The following is a 21191-nucleotide window of genomic DNA, read 5'->3' as shown; positions in this document are numbered from 1 at the left end:
GTACAGTCCGTCGCTCTGCTGCCAGCGGCTGAAAGTGAAAGGTGATTGACCACATTCACTGCCATCACCAAAATGTTTTCAGTTGTTTAGCATGTTTCTTTTAAAGCCGAGGTTCCCAAAGTGGGGTAACCAATTGTCACAGGGTGACCAAAAATAAAAAAACAATTAGCTCTTAACACTCACAATTACGGGTGCACCTGAATGCCTCACAGTGCAAGGAGAACAGGGCAGGAAGTAGAGCATGAAGTTGTTAATTGCTCTGTGTGCATCATATGAACAAAAAAGTTTGATGACTATTTTATGCATTAAGAGTGTTTAATGGGGCTGCATGGCAGACGAGTGGTTAGACCTCACAGCTAGGAGACTCGAGTTCAATCCCACCCTCGGCCATCTCTGTGTGGAGTTTGCATGTTCTCCCCGTGCATGCGTGGGTTTTCTCCGGGTACTCTGGTTTCCTCCCACATTCCAAAAACATGCTAGGTTAATTGGCGACTCCAAATTGTCCATGGGTGTGAATGTGAGTGTGAATGGTTGTTTGTCTATATGTGCCCTGTGATTGGCTGGCCACCAGTCCAGGGTATGCCCCGCCTCTCGTCCGAGGACAGCTGGGATGGGCTCCAGCAACCCCCGCGACCCTCGTGAGGAAAAAGCGGTAGAAAATGAATGAATGAATGAATGAATATTTTTAATTACCTTTCATGGCCCACCTGCAGTACCACCCACCAGGGAACACGGCCCACAATCACTGCTCTATGTTATACACTTTTTTATATTCTTTCCTGTGAGAATTGTAGATCAAAATAAATTACAAGTACTTCAAAATAGGGAGTTACTTTTCAGTCACCCTGTAGTAGAAATCAAGAGAGAAAATATGCATAAGGGATATTCCAGCTTCAAACCGAATGAGCATGGTGAGACCATCAACAGATGAAGAGACGGACTTACCTCAAACACAGAGCTTTTGTCCTGACACTAAACACTCATTGAGATGATAATGCAATTTACTACATGGCAAAATAAATGCTGCTCTTTAATACAGTTGAAAATACAGTTGTTTCTGCAATGATACAATGACAAATGAGCCAAGAGCCACAGATGGCAAGATTGTTGTCGTGGGTGAGCAATGGTGGTTGAGGAGAGAGGGGCTGGTCGATGCGTTACAGCTAACGAGCTGTGTCGTCGCAGCTTTAAGGATTTTTTGTGCACGTCCATGGAGTTATATTTGTGCCATATCTTTGAGGCATATTTTGAGCCATATTAACCATCAATAATTACGATGGTGTGCACACTGGGTTCCTGGCTGGGGCTTGCTGCCTTGAGAGCTGCAAGGCTTATGGGCATGTTCAGTGGGCAAAATGCATGCCCTTTGGTTGCTCTCGAAGAGGAGTTCAAGTTCTCTTTTTCTTATATTATATTCTTACTTTTCGGTTGGCGACCCCTGGTGTAGAGGCATCGTTATTGACACATTATTGTCATGTGACTATCCCAGGACATGTCATCCCCAAAATGGCAGCGCTTCAGGTAAGATAGCTCATTGCCTTATCTTTTACCATGAAAGCTCATTTTAAAACCATTGAACAATTGTAATGATTCAATTGGATGTGATGTAAACTCTTCTTACAATATTTATTCAATTATTGTATATAAAATAAAAATGGGAAAATAAGATAAGATAAGATGTGCCTTTATTCGTCCCTCAGTGGGGAAATTTGCATTGCACAGCAGCAAGAGTACAGAATCGGTTAAGCAGTACAAAATACACCTAAATATACCAAATATACCAAATATAATTGTCTTTTAAGTTTTAAGGTGTTATTGAAAACCTGACGTGACGTCTTTGTCATAGTAGCAAAAATGCAAATAAATCACTCAATAAATGTTGCTGTTTCAATTTGTTTAAATGAATACAATAAGTTCTCTACGTCAATTCAAAGTACATCTGTGCTCTACAACAAGTTCTTTTCAACAAGAAATACATTTACCACGAACAATGCAACATATAGTACATAACATGACAAATCAGTCGACGCGATATATATATTTTTTATTTAAGCAACACTGGCATCTAGTGGTGATGTTTGTATGCGACATACATGCTGTGTCCTCCATTTCTATTGGTCGCTTGAATGATGACATGGCTGTGCCTGTGGACCAATAGGAAGTGGTTTAGGAATCTCGCGTCTATGGGACAGGAGGATGAAGAGGATGGCGATGATGGGATGCTATTGGGATGCTAAGATGAATTCCACACAATAAGATACACAAATGGAGCAGAGGACCTTCGTGTTCTACGTTCCGTGGCGTGAGTATGACCTCCATAGCTTTTTAGATTTGACAAAGACGTCCAGCAGATGTCACTCATTCACCACTTTAATGGAGCACAGTGGTGCAGCTTGGCAGTTGGCAGGCTCGTGTCATTACAAGGAATCACACATGCAGTAGGTAAACATGCATATATTATACGATTATATCACCCAATAAAACAATATACATATATTTTCAGTTAATCTATTAATTTAAATCATTGTTTATTTACGTTGTTATTTATATTTATGACATTTTCACTTTCAAATTAATGTCATTGTCATTATTTCTTAGTACAGTCTTTCATTCATTATGAATGATTAATTCAAGTAAACTTTTTGCAGGCCGCACGATGGACTAGCCGTTTGCATGTTGGCGACACAGTCAGTAGATGAGAAGAGTTGGATTTGAATTTCCATTTGGGCATCTCTGTGGAGTTTGCATGTTCTCCCCATTTTTGGGTTTTCTCCGGGTACTCCGGTTTCCTCCCACGATCCAAAAACCTGTTAGGTTCATTGGCCACTCAAAATTGTCCATAGGTATGAATGTGGATGGTTCTTTGTCTACTATACTATGTGCCCTGTCTACTCTATGTCATTAATAGAGTTATTAAATTAGATTTATTAAATTAGAGTTATTAACATAATTAAGGGCGGCACGGCGGTCTAGTGGTTAGTGCGCAGACCTCACAGCTAGGAGACCAGGGTTCAATTCCACCCTCGGGCATCTCTGTGTGGAGTTTGCATGTTCTCCCCGTGCACGCGTGGGTTTTCTCCACGCGTGGGTTTTCTCCGGGTACTCCGGTTTCCTCCCACACTCCAAAAACATGCTAGGTTAATTGGCGACTCCAAATTGTCCATAGGTATGAATGTGAGTGTGAATGGTTGTTTGTCTATATGTGCCCTGTGATTGGCTGGCCACCAGTCCAGGGTGTACCCCGCCTCTCGCCCGAAGACAGCTGGGATAGGCTCCAGCACCCCCGCAACCCTCGTGAGGAAAAAGCGGTAGAAAATGAATGAATGAATGAACATAATTAAATGGTTAATCAATTTTATATTAATGTCTGGTCAAAAATGTGTATTTTGCATGGTGATTTTGATAAAGTTTCACATGAGCCCTGATAAACATACATATCTTTTTTTGTTGGGAACCTTCCATATGAATGGCTTGACCTTGCGGTTTAAGTTTACATATTCACTTAATAGCATAGTGACAAACAATCATGATAAAGGAGTCCTAAAATACATACAACCCACGATGGTACAGGTTCATTTTCATGGGAATCCCCACTCACAGTGACAGGTTTTGAAATGTTGCGCCATGCTTGTATTGGCACCAATACAAATGAAATCTTCAACATTAAACACTCTTCATTCATTCATTTTCTACCGCTTATCCTCACAAGTGTCGTGGGGGTGCTACCCCAGCTGTATTCGGGCGAGAGGCGGGGTTCACTTTGGACTGGCCGCCAGCCAATCACAGGGCACATATAGACAAACAACCATTCACACCCACATTCATACCTATGGACAATTTGGAGTCGCCAATTAACCTAGCATGTTTTTGGAATGTGGGAGGAAACCAGAGTACCCGGAGAAAACCCATGCATGCACAGGGAGAACATGCAAACTCCACACAGAAATGGTCGAGTGTGGGATTGAACTCGAGTCTCCTAGCTGTGAGGTCTAACCACTCGTCTGCCATGCAGCCCCATTAAACACTCTTAATGAATAAAATAGTCATCAAACTTTTTTGTTCATATGATGCACACAGAGCAATTAACAACTTCATGCTCTACTTCCTGCCCTGTTCTCCTTGCACTGTGAGGCATTCAGGTGCACCCGTAATTGTGAGTGTTAAGAGCTAATTGTTTTTTTTATTTTTGGTCACCCTGTGACAATTGGTTACCCCACTTTGGGAACCTCGGCTTTAAAAGAAACATGCTAAACAACTGAAAACATTTTGGTGATGGCAGTGAATGTGGTCAATCACCTTTCACTTTCAGCCGCTGGCAGCAGAGCGACGGACTGTACGTCACCATATTGCTGCCTCTCACTGAGCAGTTCTGGGCAGGTCATGTTTCATCATGCAAGAATTCTTTTGTGGCTGTGTAGATTTTAAGCGTGTTGTGTGCTGTGTTGGTCAATGTAATGATTTTCAACACTAGCCACGTATACATGGACCCAAATATTCCAATTGCATTTGGTTTATTTGCTCAAACGGAAAGAATGTAACCGTTGTATACACCTCATTCCGAAAGAAAAGTGCCAATACCAATGAACATATAATGGGATATCCAGGGGTGGAATACTCCTTTCCCCAATCCGATTGAAGTATCTTCTACCCGCTCAAACGTAAAGGTGTCAGGGTGCGTTCTTCTTTGTGGTGTTTTTCTTCTTCTGTTGTTTATTGGCGGTTGGCAAGCAGCTTTCGGTGTCCATTACCGCCATCTGTGGAACAGAATCTAAACCCTTCTATACTCATTCATTCATTCATTTTCTACTGCTTTTCCTCACGAGGGTCGCGGGGGTGCTGGAGCCTATCCCAGCTGTCTTCGGGCGAGAGGCGGGGTACACCCTGGACTGGGGTGTATCACACGGCACATATAGACAAACAACCATTCACACTCACATTCATACCTATGGACAATTTGGAGTCACCAATTAACCTAGCATGTTTTTGGAATGTGGGAGGAAACCGGAGTACCCAGAGAAAACCCACGCGTGCACGGGGAGAACATGCAAACTCCACAGAGATGGCCGAGGGTGGGAATTGAACCCTGGTCTCCTAGCTGTGAGGTCTGCGCGCTAACCACTAACCACCGCTAACCACCCCTCTATACTTTATTCATAAAAAGAAAATATATATCTATATAAAACCTGTCCCCAGTTTAATTATAAAATATTAGCAAGATTGAATAGAAATAGAAAAGATTCTTTCAGCACATGCTCAGATATGACATAACACGCAGCTCCAGACGTTCTTCGCTTTTAAAAATGGAGGCGAGCAATCGGCACTGGACTGCTGCGGAATGTTTGTTTTTGATCCAAACAAAATTTCAAGACTGGATGAACGGAAAACTGGCAATATGGAGTTATTCCAACAAGTGAAAGAAAAACTCGGGGAAGTCGGTATCACGTGATGTTGATGTTTACGCTTTACTGGGCAGCCCCATTGACTATTCTGTTTGAATATGCCTTTCCATGTATACCATTGTTTTCAGAAAGGTCATTCGGAAAGAGGAAAAACTCCTCATGTAAACGTGGCTATTGACACAAACTCTTCTTAAATTGTCTTGTAGTGAACTTTTAGTGCATTTGATGTGAATACTCAAACATTTGAACGTTCTTTGGTAAAAAAAGGGCTGCAAATGTACTGGAGCTCACGGTTTTCAAAGTCTAACACAGGATTTTAAAAATTGTCATGTGTCAAGGCTTTCACAGTAACGTAGCAGATTCTCGAAACATTCAACGAGGCAAGCCTGAAGGTTGTTAGATTTCTTTAAAAATAAAAACAGGACATTGTGGTTAAAATATTTAGTTTATAAATCAAATGGTGTTTTCTAAGTCAAACTGGTGTGAACACAAAGGGCTCCCTCGGAAGAAGCAAATTAATCTGTTGTGTTTTGTACTATTTTTCGCAACACAAATGAGCTGCAGCTCAGGATTTTCTGACAAATCCAGGGATAAACCTCTCTCATTTCCATCTCCCAAGTCATGCCCCGATGCCTCATTCTTGGAAAACAGTCCTCTCAGTGCCTGATGTGGCGGAGCCTGTGGTAAATACCGCTGGCCATTTCCAACATGCATCAACAACCATGAGGAAAGTTGGCAGGGATTGGCTGGTCATTCCCAGGGATAGAGACAGGCTTACACCATGGGCAGTGCATGGCAAGGTTCTCTATTACCCCTTCCCCACTGTGGCTGATTCAAAGCTGCTTCAGAGTTGGTTTCCAGAGCTTTTGTTTTCCATTGTCATGGCTCCACAGTGGGTTGTATTTTTTTGGTTCAACTCTGGCAAAAGCTTGCTGAGCTGAGAGCTGAATTATTTGCATAATTTTGTATTTCAGCCATTCAGAGGTGCTTTTGGATTATTGTCCTGCTGCAGAATCCAAGCTGATTTCAGCTTGAGGCCGCAAATAAATGGCCGGACATTCCCCTTTAGGACTTTTTAAGGTAGACAGCAGCAATCATGGTCATGTGTATCACAGCAAATCTTCCAGATCCTGAAGCAGCAACACAACCCCAGACCATCACACCACCACAATATTTTGCTGTTGGTATGATGCGGCATTACTTTTATGGGACACACACCTTCCAAATAAGTTCAACTCTTGCCTCATCAGACCTGGGAGTATTTTCAAGATGGCAAAACTGATATGAGCTTTAATGTTCTTTTTGTTCAGCAGTGGTTTTAGTAGATGCAAATGAATTTTAGCCATATTTTCTTTTACTAAAGAGCTTCTAGTGTACCAATACAACAAAAAGTCACATGACCAATTATGCCATCAACCTTTTAAGCACACACAACTAAATAAAATACACAACAACTTCGATGAAGTCAACTGTTTCCTTTATGAGATGTGAGAGAGCAAATACTGTCAGATGGTACTTCCTGAGTGGTAAACAGTGTTTGGCCATTGCACGCACACACACACACACACACACACAATTTGTGTTGTTGTTTTATGCAGGCTTGACATTATGATCAGCGCAGCGCTAACCCTGTGGGTTTATATTCTGTTTTGCTCATGTAGTCTTATAAAATGACTAAATATTTAAGTTTATCAATATCAGCAAGCTAATCATATGTAACGTTTGTCCAAGTGAAACCATTAGAAGACTTAGGAAATGTGTTCTATTTTGTGCTATACAGCTTCATACTTAACTTAAACTCTTCAAGTCCCTGTATAGGAAACATTTTGGATTGTGTGGTTGTCATGTGACAGTCATGTGACTATCCCAGGATATGGCTTGCCCACAATGGCAGTGTGTCAGGTAAGCTAGCTCATTGCCAAAAATGCATCTCTGCCAGAAAAGTTCATTTACAATGAACAATTTCCCTCAAACTTCTCTACTCTTCTTACGATATTTCCTCAATTAATTCATTGAAAACAAGCTCGGAAAATATCACTATCACGCTTTTTGGCCTGTAGCTTTTAGCCTTCAAATCAATTAGTAGTATTTTAAATGGCTTCTCTGTACAGTATTACTGCAGCATTCAAGCATTTTCCTGCTTATCTGGTGCATATTAGAATGTGATACTTTAACATGTTATAATTGTAATAATTCTACCATATGTAGGTACAGTGCTTTTTTTACTTTTATTGTCATTTAAAAAACAAAATCTGAATCAATATTGTGTGCAACAAAACAAAGTACTGACTTTAGTAACTGTTGCCTTAAGTATTGCATATTACTTTGTGCGGCCGCGTTGTATTGTATGTTCTTATCAGAAAAAGGGAAGTTAGGGCATCTACTTGTCAAAGGCGTCTGAGAATAAGGAAGCTTGAAAGCGCCACCGAGCTCCGTCAAATGCCTTGATGTCTCAACGGCAAACGTTTGTCAGTTAGCAGTGGAATGCGAGCCGTCGACCACGTTGTGATGTGATTCTCATTCGCCTTTAAGTCCCTCAACAGACAGTAAGTGTCCTTTCTTTCCTCCGCGATAAGTCAAATACTGTTATTTCATCCGTGAGTTTTTCCTTTGCAGCTATTGCAATAAAGCAACAGAAAAGGGATAACTCAACCACTATGGAAACGCAGAGAAAAAGGACAGAAATGTGATCATTGTTATTACCTTTGATTACAGGAATTACGAGATTTGTCATCTTATTCTTGACATTCTTCCTTTTGTGAGTTGTGCATTAACATGTGTAATATTTCAACACTGTCAAAGTAAGTGATTGGCTTAAACTATGCAAACTTACCTACAAATACTTGCTCGTAAGAACTGACTTACAGAATGGATGTCACAAGTAGAAATTTCAATTTGTGACAAGGAATTTAATTATACAAATACAGTACCTGCTAGTGTGCTGCAGTGATACAACTATCTTACTGCAAAAAGTTGCAGGATAAACAAAAACCAGGTTGGATGTCATAAGTTGGAATTTCAATTCATGACAAGAACAAATTGTACAAATACTTGCTAGTGTGCTACAGTGACACATCTGTCTAACTGCAAAGTGTTGCGGGATAAACAAAAACAAGATTGGATGTCATAAATTGGAATTTCAAGAACAAATCTTACAAATACCTGCTATTGTCAAAAGTGACAAAACTGTTTTATGGCAACAAAAACAAGATTAGTCGTCATGAGTTGGAATTTCTATTTGTGGCAAGGAAAAATCTAATAACTACTTGCTGGTAAGCAGAAGTGATAAAAGTGTCTTTTAATTGTATTATATATTATTATTTAGTTATTGTATTATATTATATTATTGTATATATTAGTTGTATTTTAGTTGGTAAGATCAATTCCAAAAACATGCTAGGTTAATTGTCCATAGCTATAAATGTGAGTGTGAATGGTTGTTTGTCTATATGTGCCCTGTGATTGGCTGGCCACCAGTCCAGGGTGTACCCCGCTAGCACGAAGACAGCTGGGATAGGCTCCAGCACGCCCACGATCCTTGTGAGAATAAGCAGTAGAAAATGAATGAATGAAAGAAGCTCAATTGAGTACTCATTTACAATGAGGACCTGACAAGAGGTCCCAGCAGAAGTAAAAACAAAACTAAAACAGTACACGTTTATCCAAAACATAACCATCCAATCAATAAAAACATACTGGTAAATCACAGCTTGTGTATATCAAGACCTTCTGTTTAAACGGGTGGAGTAATGGAAGGGCTGAAAGTTTTAGGGAGTGCTGAAGGGAGTCCCAGTCACTTCGTGCAGCAATGCTAAAATGAAGTGACACCGGGTTTTCTTATGAAATTACATACATTTGGTCTTCTAAACAGATGATGGTATCATCAGAATAAAGGTTTGCCTTGGCCACAAACGTGTGCCTCAAGTTCTATCTTAGGCACAAACTTGTTCTTCATTCATTCATTCATTCATTCATTTTCTACCGCTTATCCTCACAAGGGTCGCGGGGGTGCTGGACCCTATCCCAGCTGTCTTCGGGCGAGAGGCGGGGTATACCCTGGACTGGTGGCCAGCCAATCACAGGGCACATATAGACAAGACAAACAACCATTCACACTCACATTCATACCTATGGACTATTTGGAGTCGCCAATTAACCTAGCATGTTTTTGGGGAGTGGAGGAAACCGGAGTACCTGGAGAAAACCCACACATGCATGGGGAGAACATGCAAACTCCACACAGAGATGGCTGAGGGTGGGATTGAACTCAGGTCTTCTAGCTGTGGCAGTGACCACTAAGACCGCCGTGCAGCCCTCTTGTTCTACATATTAGTTTTAATATTGTTAGCTACTTTTAAAAATGTGGGGTCAAACCCATCATACCCAGGGAAGTTTGTTGAATTTCATTGAGTTCCTCCAAAATTTAGAAGCCAAAATCACTGGATGGCGGAGGGGTTGGTAATGGAGCAGTGTTAGAAACCAAGGCAGGATAGGCTTGCAGTGAATGAACGCATTGTTGGTTGAGGAGCGAGCCCATGTGTGATTTATTGGTGATGATTGTATTGCCAGGGGAGGTTTATTTTCCATAGACTAGTGTTCCAAAACATCTTGAGGTCAGTGCCACAGAATAAGACTTTGTCCTTGAAATGGTTGATTTTAGCTTAACTAATTACTTGGGTGATTGTATTTCTTCATTGCCTGAAGGCAAGCCAATCAACAGGTGACCCGGCTCTCTGCCCTAAGGCGGTGACGGTGGTAGATGCTTGAGCCTATCCCAAGCTGTCTTTGGGCGAGAGGCAGGGTACAACAACCATTCACCCTCAAATTCATACCTATGGACAATTAACCTAGCATGTTTTTGGAATGTGGGAGGAAACCGGAGTACCTGGAGAAAACCCACGCATGCACGGGGACACATGCAAACTCCACACAGAGATTAATAGTGCTGATTCTGAAGTCTTTAATATCAGACCAGCCATTATCCATAGAGTTATCCAGTTCACAAAAAACCTGTTTATTACAGGATAATCAAATATAAGATTGCATGTGCTCACAAATGACCCCTAACTTCCATGAAACAGATTTTGGGCCATGAAGAGCATTTGCTGTTTAGTGTGCTCTTAATAATAATAATAGTAATAATACATTTTATTTGTATAGCAGTATAACACTTTTCAGAATACTCAAAGATGCTTTGCAGTGAAGAAAAATATAATTGAGTAAAAACAGCGCAGTAGACATTAAAATATAACATCCATACATTCATTAAGAGCTAAAAACAAGGCTAAAAGCGGGGCATCTTGTGAATAAAAATAATTAGTGTCATGTTGGGAAGTCCACAATAAGTACTGTTCAGCGTTTGTCGGTTTTCTCTGTATGGTTATTTAATTTGCTGCAGTCTCTGTGGTGGATTTTTTGTCCAAAGAGTCTGTGGGCCTGTCTGTTTCTTTTTGGTGTGTGAATTTTATCTTATTGATGCTGTTGAGGTTCCTGCGTACACTCGTGATCAAAAGTTTCTGATGCAAGAATTTACATTTTGAAGTCGAGCTTCAAAATGCAAAAAGAAGAAATGGGAGCGAGGGAAAAAAAGGAAGTAATTTATTGCAAGAAAGCATTAAAAGTGAAATAGGCTGTTCATCAGCTGATCAAAAGTTTAAGACTACAGCCTTTAAAAGCCAAAATCAATGTCAATTTTCTGTCAGGTAGTCACACTGTCATGATTTCTGGTTGGCAAAGGCAGAAAAACTTTCCATCCTTGAACGCAGTCGGATTGTCGAGCTGCCTCTCGCACATTGCTGCTGAGGTTGGACCCAGTGAGACAGTCATTTGAACCTTCTTCAAACATCCTGAGGGTTATGCAATGAAAAAGTCAAGTTGTGGACCCCAAATAAATGCCACCGGCCCTGACCCGGAGGATGCAATTGACTGTCGGTCAAGACACGGGACACGGGACCATCATGAGCTCAAATGAAGGTTGTTACTGGTGCCGGGTGCGGTCCACTGACCACCAGATGGCATCTGTGAGAGAAGGGTTTTCAGAAGAAAAGGCCTTGTCTTTTCCAACATCACGAAATTGCCCTTTGGGACATTGAAAGGTGGAAAAAAGTTTTACTCTCTGATGAGATGACTTCCAACGTTACTGGAGAGAGATCCCACCTGAGATGTTTTCTACACGGCACAGTGGAGGGGGCACCATCATGATCTGGGCTGCTTTTTCCGTCAGTGGAACAACGGAGGCAGGGGCATCAAACGGCAACTGGCTACGGGGAGATATTGCAGGGGCATCCCTCATGACTGAAGGCTCTCGGATGACTGGCTTTTTCAACAGAACAACGCTGCACTTCACAATGCCCGCCTGACAAAGGACTTCTTCTAGACAAATGCTGCCATCAGTTCCAGACAGTGGATGCCCTCCGTGAAGCCATCTTCACCACCTGGAGCAACAGTCCCACTAGCCTCCTGGAAACCAATTTTTGAGCTGATTAACAATATTGATGCAGAACATTTTTTTAAACATTTTTTAACACTCAGCTGATGAGTAGCCTATTTTACTTTAATTATTATTTATTTATTATTTTACATTAATGCTTGTTTGCAATGAATAGCTCACTCAAAACATTTTTTGTTTCACTTCCATTTCTTCTATTTGCATTTTGAAGCTCCACTTAAAACCTTGTAAAGATCCAACAAATGCAAAATGTAAATGTAAATGCTTGTTTCATTCGTTTTTCCAGTTAGCATGTTTTGTAGCAGTTACAAAAGGCAACAACTACTTACATGGTAGATAAATCATCTTAGACTGGGCTTCTAGTAGTCATGTGACCCCATTGCTGTGTTATGCACTTAGCTTTTTCCACCAAGGCATTTAACGGGTTGTAAAATTGTATTATCATTGAATAAATGTTTTTTTTTCAGGCATAGCTGCACCGTGCGAGTGGACCTTGCGAAGGCATCCTCAAGCCAAGATGGCTGACAGGGTGAACAGGCTGCCGTTTTTTTATGGCAACATTACCAGAGAAGAGGCAGAGGGTTATCTGCAGCAGATGGGCGTGGCAAGCGGCACATATTTGCTACGGCAAAGTCGCAACCACCTTGGAGGCTTTGCCCTCTCAGTGTTGTATTCGGGCCGCTGCTACCACTACACCATTGAGAGGGAATCGGATGAAACGTACGCCATTGATGGCGGGCAGAGCCACAGCAGCCCGATGGAGCTGATTGACTACCACGCCCAAGAGATGGACGGCCTCGTGTGTCGCTTGAAGCAACCCTGCAACCGGCCCAAGAACATGCAGCCCAAGGTGGGGCCCTTTGAGGACTTGAAGGAAAAACTGATCCAGGAGTATGTCAGGCAGACATGGAATCTACAGGTTGGTTTCAACACGTAACATCTAATCACAGTATATACAGTATATCATTCATAATCAATATGTATTTTTACAATATGCCCAGGGCCAAACAGAAAATGAGCTGCATCGCAAAAATGGACGCATTTTAGACAGCCATTGTGTTTGCTGCTGATATGCATGGGAGAATGAGAGGGAAAAAAAAGAACCACCAGATGAAGTGTGGCTTTTGCTTTGGCGAGATAATAACTCAGACCTAAAAGTGCAGTTGAGTGACACTATATATGTATATGACACTGTGGGTTTGGACCTTTGTCTGCATACAAGCATTGTTACTTGACAGTATAAGTGATAGATGTATTAGTATTAGTGATAGGTGTATATAGTATAAGTGTAAGTACAAGTATAAGTGCTGAAAAGTGCATAAACAGACACACATTTGTGTTGTTAGCCAGTTCAAATGTGTAAAGATGACTAAAGATGGCCGTGTGTGCAGGGTACAGCTCTAGAACAAGCCATTATCAGCCAGAGGCCACATTTGGAGAAGCTCATTGCGACCACAGCTCATGAACGGATGCCCTGGTTCCATGGCAAAATAACACGAGAGGACTCGGAGGCCAGGCTTCAAAATGGCCCCCGTACCAATGGAAAATTCCTGTGAGTACTTTGCTCATATGATTCCAATTGGGGACAGAAAAGTATTAAATCCACAAGGACCGTCAGAAAAGAGATCAGACATTTAGTACCTTTAGCCCCTTGAAATGGACAGTCTATCATTTTTATGGTGTAATGTGTGTAAAAAAAAAACCAAAAACAACCCACATGAAATAAATGTTATGCAGTTGTCCCTTACACTGCACTTCAAATATTTTTAATATATCATGCTGTATTGTGGTTTAATACGGCCTATTAGTAAAAATATTCTGCATATTTAAGCAAATTTTACATGATTTCTTTCAGAAACTAAGCATTTTACTAACATAAAATGGCTAAATTAACTAAAATAAAAATTTAAGGCATTTAAAAGATGAATTATGATGATGATAATGATGAAATGTAATATTCTCCACTGAGTCAGTAATGTTACTGTAAACAGCAGACCTAATCGCCGGAACGACAGGCACAATAATAATAATATAGTCTACTGTTGTGGCCGTTATCCAACTAAAACTCAGTCCTGAACCCCCCAAGTTACTTCCTGTCCACACGTCAGGAACACATTTCTTGCAACACACACAAGCATGAGTTTTATTTAATTGCTGATTATGTCTACTATATTTGATTCTAAGACAATCAAGGCCGTATAGGTGTGTTAATTCATATTTAATAATGTTAAAACCCGCATTTAGAAGGACGTAAACAGTTTTTTTGAATGAAAATACTCCATTCATAAATAAAGAATCCTGCTTAGTGGAAATTCAATTATTACGGCCGGTTCTGGTACCAATTAATTGAGCTAAACAAGGAAGACTGTACAGTCATTTGTATTTGTAAGGGGATGAACTTCAGCAGGGAATTAAACACTTACCGTATGTTCTCCAATGTACACAGACGCCTCATGTCAGTTGTTTCGTGTATTAAGTGAACCAGGAGTGAACAAAAGTGTACATTTGGCTTATTGTTATTATGAAATGGATTCACTTCAAAATGTACTTTATGAGTGTGTGGCACATAGTATAGAGTACATGTAAAGTACATGCTGCTCATTCTGCAAAGCGGTCGTGGTTGGCTGAAGAAACAGAGACTACACCAGCACACATATATATATATATACGTACATATACAGTACATACACACATACATGCAGACCCACTGGTTTCCGGTTTGCAAAGGACTTCCTGAAATAGCCTTAAAAGAGGAAGAATGATGTGGCTGTTGGGTCTCTTGTGTCACCACCCAAGACTGTTTTACTTTAAACATCATAATCTGACGTGCATACATGTTGTACTGTCAGTGGGTGGAATATTTGTTATTATTGTGACACAGTTTTGAGTGAATCATTCAGTGATTAAGATAGATAACAAATAGCAGGAGCATATTTATAGTCTCAAAAGAGGACACACATATGGGATATAGTTTATACTGTTTTGATTCTGATCCGAATCACTGCACAAAACAACACATTTAGGAATATAGAGTGGTGTGAAAAAGGGTTTGCCCCCTTTCCAATTTGTTATGCATGTTTGTCACACTTAAATGTTTTATATCATCAAACAAATTTTCATAATAGTCAATGAGAACATGACATTCATTCTAGGGATCGAACAATATGTTTTTTTCGGGCCAATGCCGATTTTTTTCCATCACCCTTAGCCGATGGCCGATTTTGCTTGGGCCGATTTGTGGCCGATACTTGTGGCCGATACTGCTTTTGCTGCCTCAATTTACATGAAAAAATTACAATGATAACAAATATCACAGGTCTCAAGTTTAAACAAATATTTATTTAAATGTAAACACTGAACACAGAAGGATTGACCTGGTCTTCGGTCGCCAAATCTGGTTCTTGGGACATGGAATGTCACTTCTCTGGTGGGAAAAGAACCTGAACTTGTGCGAGAGGTTGAGATATTCTGACTAGACATAGTCAGACTCACCTTGACCCACAGTTTGGGTTCCGGAACCAAACTCCTCGAGAGGGGCTGGATCTTGTTCTACTCTGGAGTTGCTGCAGGGGAGAGGCGGCGAGCTGGTGTGGGCTTATTAATAGCCCCCCGGCTTGGTGCCTCTGTGTTGGAGTCAGCCCCGGAGTCATTTCCCCAGGCCTTTGGGCTGGGTCCTGACTGTCATTTGTGTGTACGCGCCAAACGGCAGTTCGGAGTACCCGGCCTTCTTGGAGTCTATCAGGGGGGTGCCGGAGAGCACCCCAGCTGGTGACTCCGTCGTTCTACTGGGAGACTTCAACGCCCATGTGGGCAATGACAGTGTGACCTGGAGGGGCGTGATTGGGAGGAACGGCCTCCCTGATCTGAACCCGTGCGTTGTGATGTTACTGGACTTCTGTGCGAACCACAGTTTGTCCATAACTAACACCATGTTCGAACATAGGGATGTCCATAAGTGCACTTGGCACCAGGACACCCTAGGCCGCAGGTCTATGATCGACTTTGTAGTCGTATCATCAGACCTGCGTCCACATGTCCTGGACACACGGGTGAAGAGAGGGGCTGAGCTGTCAATTGAGTCCGGGCTGATATTAAGTCTGAATGGGCCATATTCTGTGCCGCCATGACTGAGGCGATTGACTGGAGCTGCGGCCGCAAGGCGGTCGGTGCCAGTCGTGGCAGCAGGCCTCGAAGCCCATGGTGGACACCAGAGGTCAGGGCCGCTGAAGAAGGAGTCCTATCGAGCATTGATGGCTTGTGGGACTCCGGAAGCAGCTGACAGGTACCATCAGGCCAAACGGTTCGCGGCTTCGGCGGTTGTCGAGGCAAAAACTCGGTTGTGGGAGGAATTCGGTGAGGCCATGGAGCACGACTTTCAGTCGGCCTCAAAGAGGTTCTGGCAAACCGTCTGGCACCTCAGAAAAGGGAAGCAGTGCCCAGTCCACACTGTTTACAGTGGAGACGGGGGCTTGCTGACCTCGACTGGGGATGTAGTCGGACGGTGGAAGGAATACTTTGAGGTCCTTCTCAATCCCACTGACATATCTTCCATAGAGGAAGCAGAGTCTGAGGAGACATACGTGGACAGTGCCATCACCGTGGCTGAGGTATCTGGGGTGGTTAAAACGCTCCTCAGTGGCAAAGCTGCAGGGGTGGACGAGTTCTGCCCAGAATTCCTCAAGGCTCTGGATGTTGAGGGACTGTCTTGGCTGGCACGTCTCTTCAACATTGCGTGGAAGTCGGGAACAGTACCTTTGGATTGGCAGACCGGGGTGGTGTTCCAACTATAGGGGGATCACACTCCTCAGCCTCCCTGGGAAAGTCTATTCTAGGGTGCTGGGGAGAAGGGTACGACCGTTGGTCGAACCTTTGTTACAAGAGGTCCAATGCGATTTTCGTCCTGGTCGTGGAACACTGGACCAGCTCTACACCCTCACGAGGGTGCTTGAGGGTGCATGGGAGTTTGCCCAACCAGTCTACATGTGCTTTGTGGATCTGGAAAAGGCATACCACCATGTCCCTCGTGGCGTCCTTTGGGGGGTGCACTGGGAGTACGGGATTGGTGGCGTGCTACTACGTGCTATCCGGTCCTTGTACAAACGGGGCAGGCACTTTGGCTGAATGACAACAATTCTAAAAAAGTTGAGTAGACCAAAATTCATCCACAGTGTTGTAAGAGACACATTGCAAGTTATGGCAAATGGTTGATTGCAGTTGTTTTTGCCAAACCGGTAGCCCAACCTATGTTATTAGCTTTAGGGTACAATCACTTTTTCACACAGGGCCATGTAGCTTTGGATGTTTTTTCTCCCTAAATAATAAATTACATTAAATTTAAAAACTGCATTTTCTGTTCATTTTCTGTTCATCTTCAACCCTGGGTTGAGAGGTTGGCTCGGAAAATACAAAATATGTCATACTCCATTCATAAATAAAGATGGGCTCCATCAGGGGTTCTCAATAGGCAGCACATTGGTCACATCCATCCCATCAAAGCTTTTCAAATGGCTTGCCAAACATCAGCTAAATCATGAGAACTTAAAGTACTTGCATTGTTTTCTGTCTTTCTAAAATTACTTGTTCCATGCATGGATGTATTGATGCAAGCTTGGGTAACATTACAACACAAATGCAACCACGCCGCCATGTACAGCTGAAATTCTACTTCTCACAGTTGGAGAGCAAGGCAACCACCAATGTTGGCTTATTTCTTCCAGCACTACAGACAGTTATGAAGACAGTAGATGTTTGGCATCAGAAGACATGACTTGACCTTCGAATTAAGCTTGTCATTGACAGAAGTATGCAACCATGGAATTCATCATACAGGCAATTTCTGCATGTGCACATGGATGAATTTTTCCACCGACCACTCAAGGATTTTGACCTCTAGGTTGGCTGGCAAACACGGATGTGGCGAAGCTCCAAAAATGGCAGCCTCAAATGCCAGATGGTGTCTCTATCGGTGGCCGACTAGACCATGCTTGGACTGACCTTGTTGGTGCTTGACTACATACTATTGTGCTTTTTGTTTTATTTAAAATATAGTGTGGTGTGGCTGCACGGCAGCCAAGTGGTTAGCGCGCAGACCTCACAGCTAGGAGACCTGAGTTCAATCCCACCCTGTGGTGTGGAGTTTGCATGTTCTCCCCGTGCACGCGTGGGTTTTCTCCGCATACAAGTAAAGTGAAGTCATATGTCAGAAATAAACATACAATGGAAGCCATTACACAGCCGTTACTGACTTAAAACCATTTGTGGAAAGAATTGCAATTTTACACAACACTATCATTCGTCAGTCAAATATGATATCCTATATTGTTGGTCAATACACAACGCATTGCTTTGCTGGAGTACATGGGTTTTTGCCGGGTACTCCAGTTTCCTCCCACATTCCAAAAACATGCTAGGTTAATTGGCAACTCCAAATTGTCCATAGGTATGAATGTGGGTGTGAATGGTTGTTTGTCTATAGGTGCCCTGTGATTGGCTGGCCACCAGTCCAGCGTGTACCCTGCCTCTCACCGGAGACAGCTGAGATAGGCTCCAGCACCCCCGTGACCCTCGTGAGGATAAGCGGTAGAAAATTAATGAATGAATGAATATTGTGGTGTTCTAATAAGGTTTTGTCCGATTCGGTTTTTGACATTTACACCAAAATTGTGCCCTGGATTACATATATTGTCTGGATTATTATATATTATATATTATACAATATTGCACATGGAAACTAGTCTGTTTGCCCAGTACTGTATCAATTGAGCTGGAATTGAGCTCCCAAGCAAAGCATCCTACGCTTTGCTGACTCCCAGTTTGTGCATTTTTTAATTGAATGCAACAGCTAAATAACATGCCATGGGGCATGTTTCATTCATTCATTTTCTTCCACTTATCCTCACAAGGGTGCGGTGGTGCTGGAGCCTATCCCAGCTGTCTTTGAGCGAAAGGTGGGGTACACCCTGGACTGGTTGCCAGCCAATCACAGGGCACATATAGACGAACCACACCCACATTCATACTTATGGACAATTTGGAGTCACCAATTAACCTAGCTGTGTGGCCTGCGCACTAACCACTGGGCCTAATAAAGAAAGTGAGAAACACAATTTACTTCAAGAAGATGGCGCCCCCTCCCCTCCTATGGGGCGCCCCCTCCCCTCCTATGGGGCGCCCCCTCCCATAGGAGTGTTGTTTAATGTTTAATAATCATGTTTAATACTCATTGTAAAACTATAATGCAATTGTGAATCTGAGAAAAGACGGAAAATAAATCGGAACCATTGTACAAACACTGGATATAGCAAATCCAACCATCTGGAATGTCCCGATGAAGAAAGAAACCCCTGGCTTACTAAGTAACAGGCATCAACCAGGGAGACCAAGAAAAACATCAACATTGTGAGAGCTGGAAAGCAAGACCCTAAAACTGTTGTTGACATCCACAGTTGGCAATGTAACAGAAAACCAAAGATTTGTCATTTCCTCATATACGTATTCCTTCATCTTAATGTTCCATCTGGGTAAGTGGCCAGCTATTCCGTAAACACAATTAATATATCGCCAAGATGCTCTGTTGCAAGCAAATAAAATGGCAAAGTTACATGTAAAACCTTGCCTTATTCACGTGTGATTGTTTGGGGGAAAACCGCACTGCCAAATAACGCAGATAGACATGTTAGAAGTGGAATTAGACTGTTACAATTGTCATCTGCTTCATTCATTGTGTCAGCGCCCAAGGTGAAAGAGACGTGGGTAGGATTTGCATTGAGCGTCCACTGGGGTCGAGGATGCCGAAGACACTTTGTTTCTCTTCCTCATTCTGTTGTCTGTTCTGCTCAAAGGAGAGGAGAGCGAGGGAGGATTCCAATGCAGACAGAGGTCCTCCGGGCTGTCCAATCTGCAGCAATCTGTTCCAATGAGGAGGACTGGATGTTAGTTTGAGCCAAAGTCTGTTTGAGCGATTCCTCCTCTGGCTCCTCTTCCCATTGTTAGCAGAGGATGATCGTTGGAAGACGAGAGGGCTCTATTTGCTGTACGGAAACTACCCGGCAGAGACGCTGGTGACGAACTTGGTACTTGGTAGTGAGGCCCGGCAAAGAACTTGGTGGCTGATAATGTGGTCTTCCAGCGAATATTGAGGATCTATAGCCTGGATTCCTGAAAGCGTTCAAGGCACTTGATGTCACGACGGTACAGCGTCTAAGTCTCACAAGCATAGAGCAGAGTTCATAGGTCACGTGGTTGATGAATACAACCCGGGCTGTGTATATCAAACTGCCTTTATCCAGTTCTCCACAACATTTTCACCCCTTTTCACAATTTCGCCGATGTATTTTTCCGCCGCATGATTTACAGACAGGCATCCGCCGGGCATATGTTGGCCTAGAATGGATTGGTTTTAGCACCTTTAATGCACCACATGTATCAAAGTGCTACTCCTTTTTGACATTGGTTCTGTGCTTTGTTTTTCTGCGTAGTATCCGACAGAGGGATGTGAATGGATCCTATGCTCTTTGTCTATTACATGAAGGCCAAGTGATGCATTACCGCATCGACCAGGACAGGGCTGGCAAGTTCTGCATTCCAGATGGCAAGGTGTTTGACACTCTTTGGCAGGTAAAAATATATTTCTACTTATTTGATCTTCATCTTATGTGCCTGATTGGTTGGTTTTAGTTTACCCTCCACTGTTATGTTCAATGCTCATTCATGGTACACAATTCCCAGAAACCAGGGGTGTCCGAAATTCAGCCTGGGGGCCGGCAACTTTTTTTTCATCGGTCCACGCTATATTCAAAAACATCATTAAACATTTCCATAACATTTCTCAGAAAGCTCAGCTTGTGTTTTTTGGGTGATAGCAAAGTTGGAGATTTGTGCTGACTCACAAGATGAGCACATCCTGAGCAATTTAAGAAAACTGAAAATAGATTTAAAGGAAATTGCTGATAAGAAGATTCAGTTCTAACTACAAAAGCTATGCTTGGGGAAGTTCAAGCATGGCAACAAACTTGGCTAACCGAGTAGAACTTTTTCAAAAGCCAGCTGACCATTTAGGATGACTTAGGATGATAAGGCACACAGAACATTTTCTTGTAGGTTAAAGATTAGATTCTCATCTTTGATCAAAATATCTATATCACTATGTCACAACGTAAACAACACAAAAATGGTTGTTTTACATGAAAACAACCGTCTTTACAAATATAACACCATGAACTATTAAAATGTGTACTAGTGGTGTAAATCTCAGCATTGAGGACGATTCGATACACATCTGCCAGCGATACGATACTTTAACGATACATGGAATTTTCTGGCGATACGATGCAATACGATTCACC

General features: G+C 42.3%; 1 protein-coding gene across 2 annotated transcripts in view; it reads left to right on the top strand.

Annotated features, from left to right (window-relative positions):
• The first annotated feature begins 1503 nt into the window (after window positions 1-1503).
• syk (spleen tyrosine kinase) overlaps window positions 1504-21191 on the top strand; it is a 55331-nt gene continuing 35643 nt past the window's right edge. Inside the window, exons 1-5 of one of the 2 annotated variants that reach the window (XM_058057264.2) lie at window positions 1504-1521; window positions 2159-2302; window positions 12315-12766; window positions 13239-13399; window positions 20325-20463. In XM_058057264.2, coding sequence (XP_057913247.2) covers window positions 2266-2302; window positions 12315-12766; window positions 13239-13399; window positions 20325-20463 — 789 coding nt within the window. In that variant the 5' untranslated portion in view covers window positions 1504-1521; window positions 2159-2265. Of the gene's footprint in view, window positions 1522-2136; window positions 2303-12314; window positions 12767-13238; window positions 13400-20324; window positions 20464-21191 lie in introns of those variants that run through there. The other variant, XM_058057265.2, reaches the window with a different exon arrangement.

This window comes from Doryrhamphus excisus, linkage group LG19 (genome assembly GCF_037039965.1).
Source record: "Doryrhamphus excisus strain RoL-2023G ecotype Guam linkage group LG19, RoL_Dexc_Guam_v1.1, whole genome shotgun sequence".
Taxonomy (NCBI): domain Eukaryota; kingdom Metazoa; phylum Chordata; class Actinopteri; order Syngnathiformes; family Syngnathidae; genus Doryrhamphus; species Doryrhamphus excisus.
This window is presented reverse-complemented; position numbering and strand designations above follow the sequence as displayed.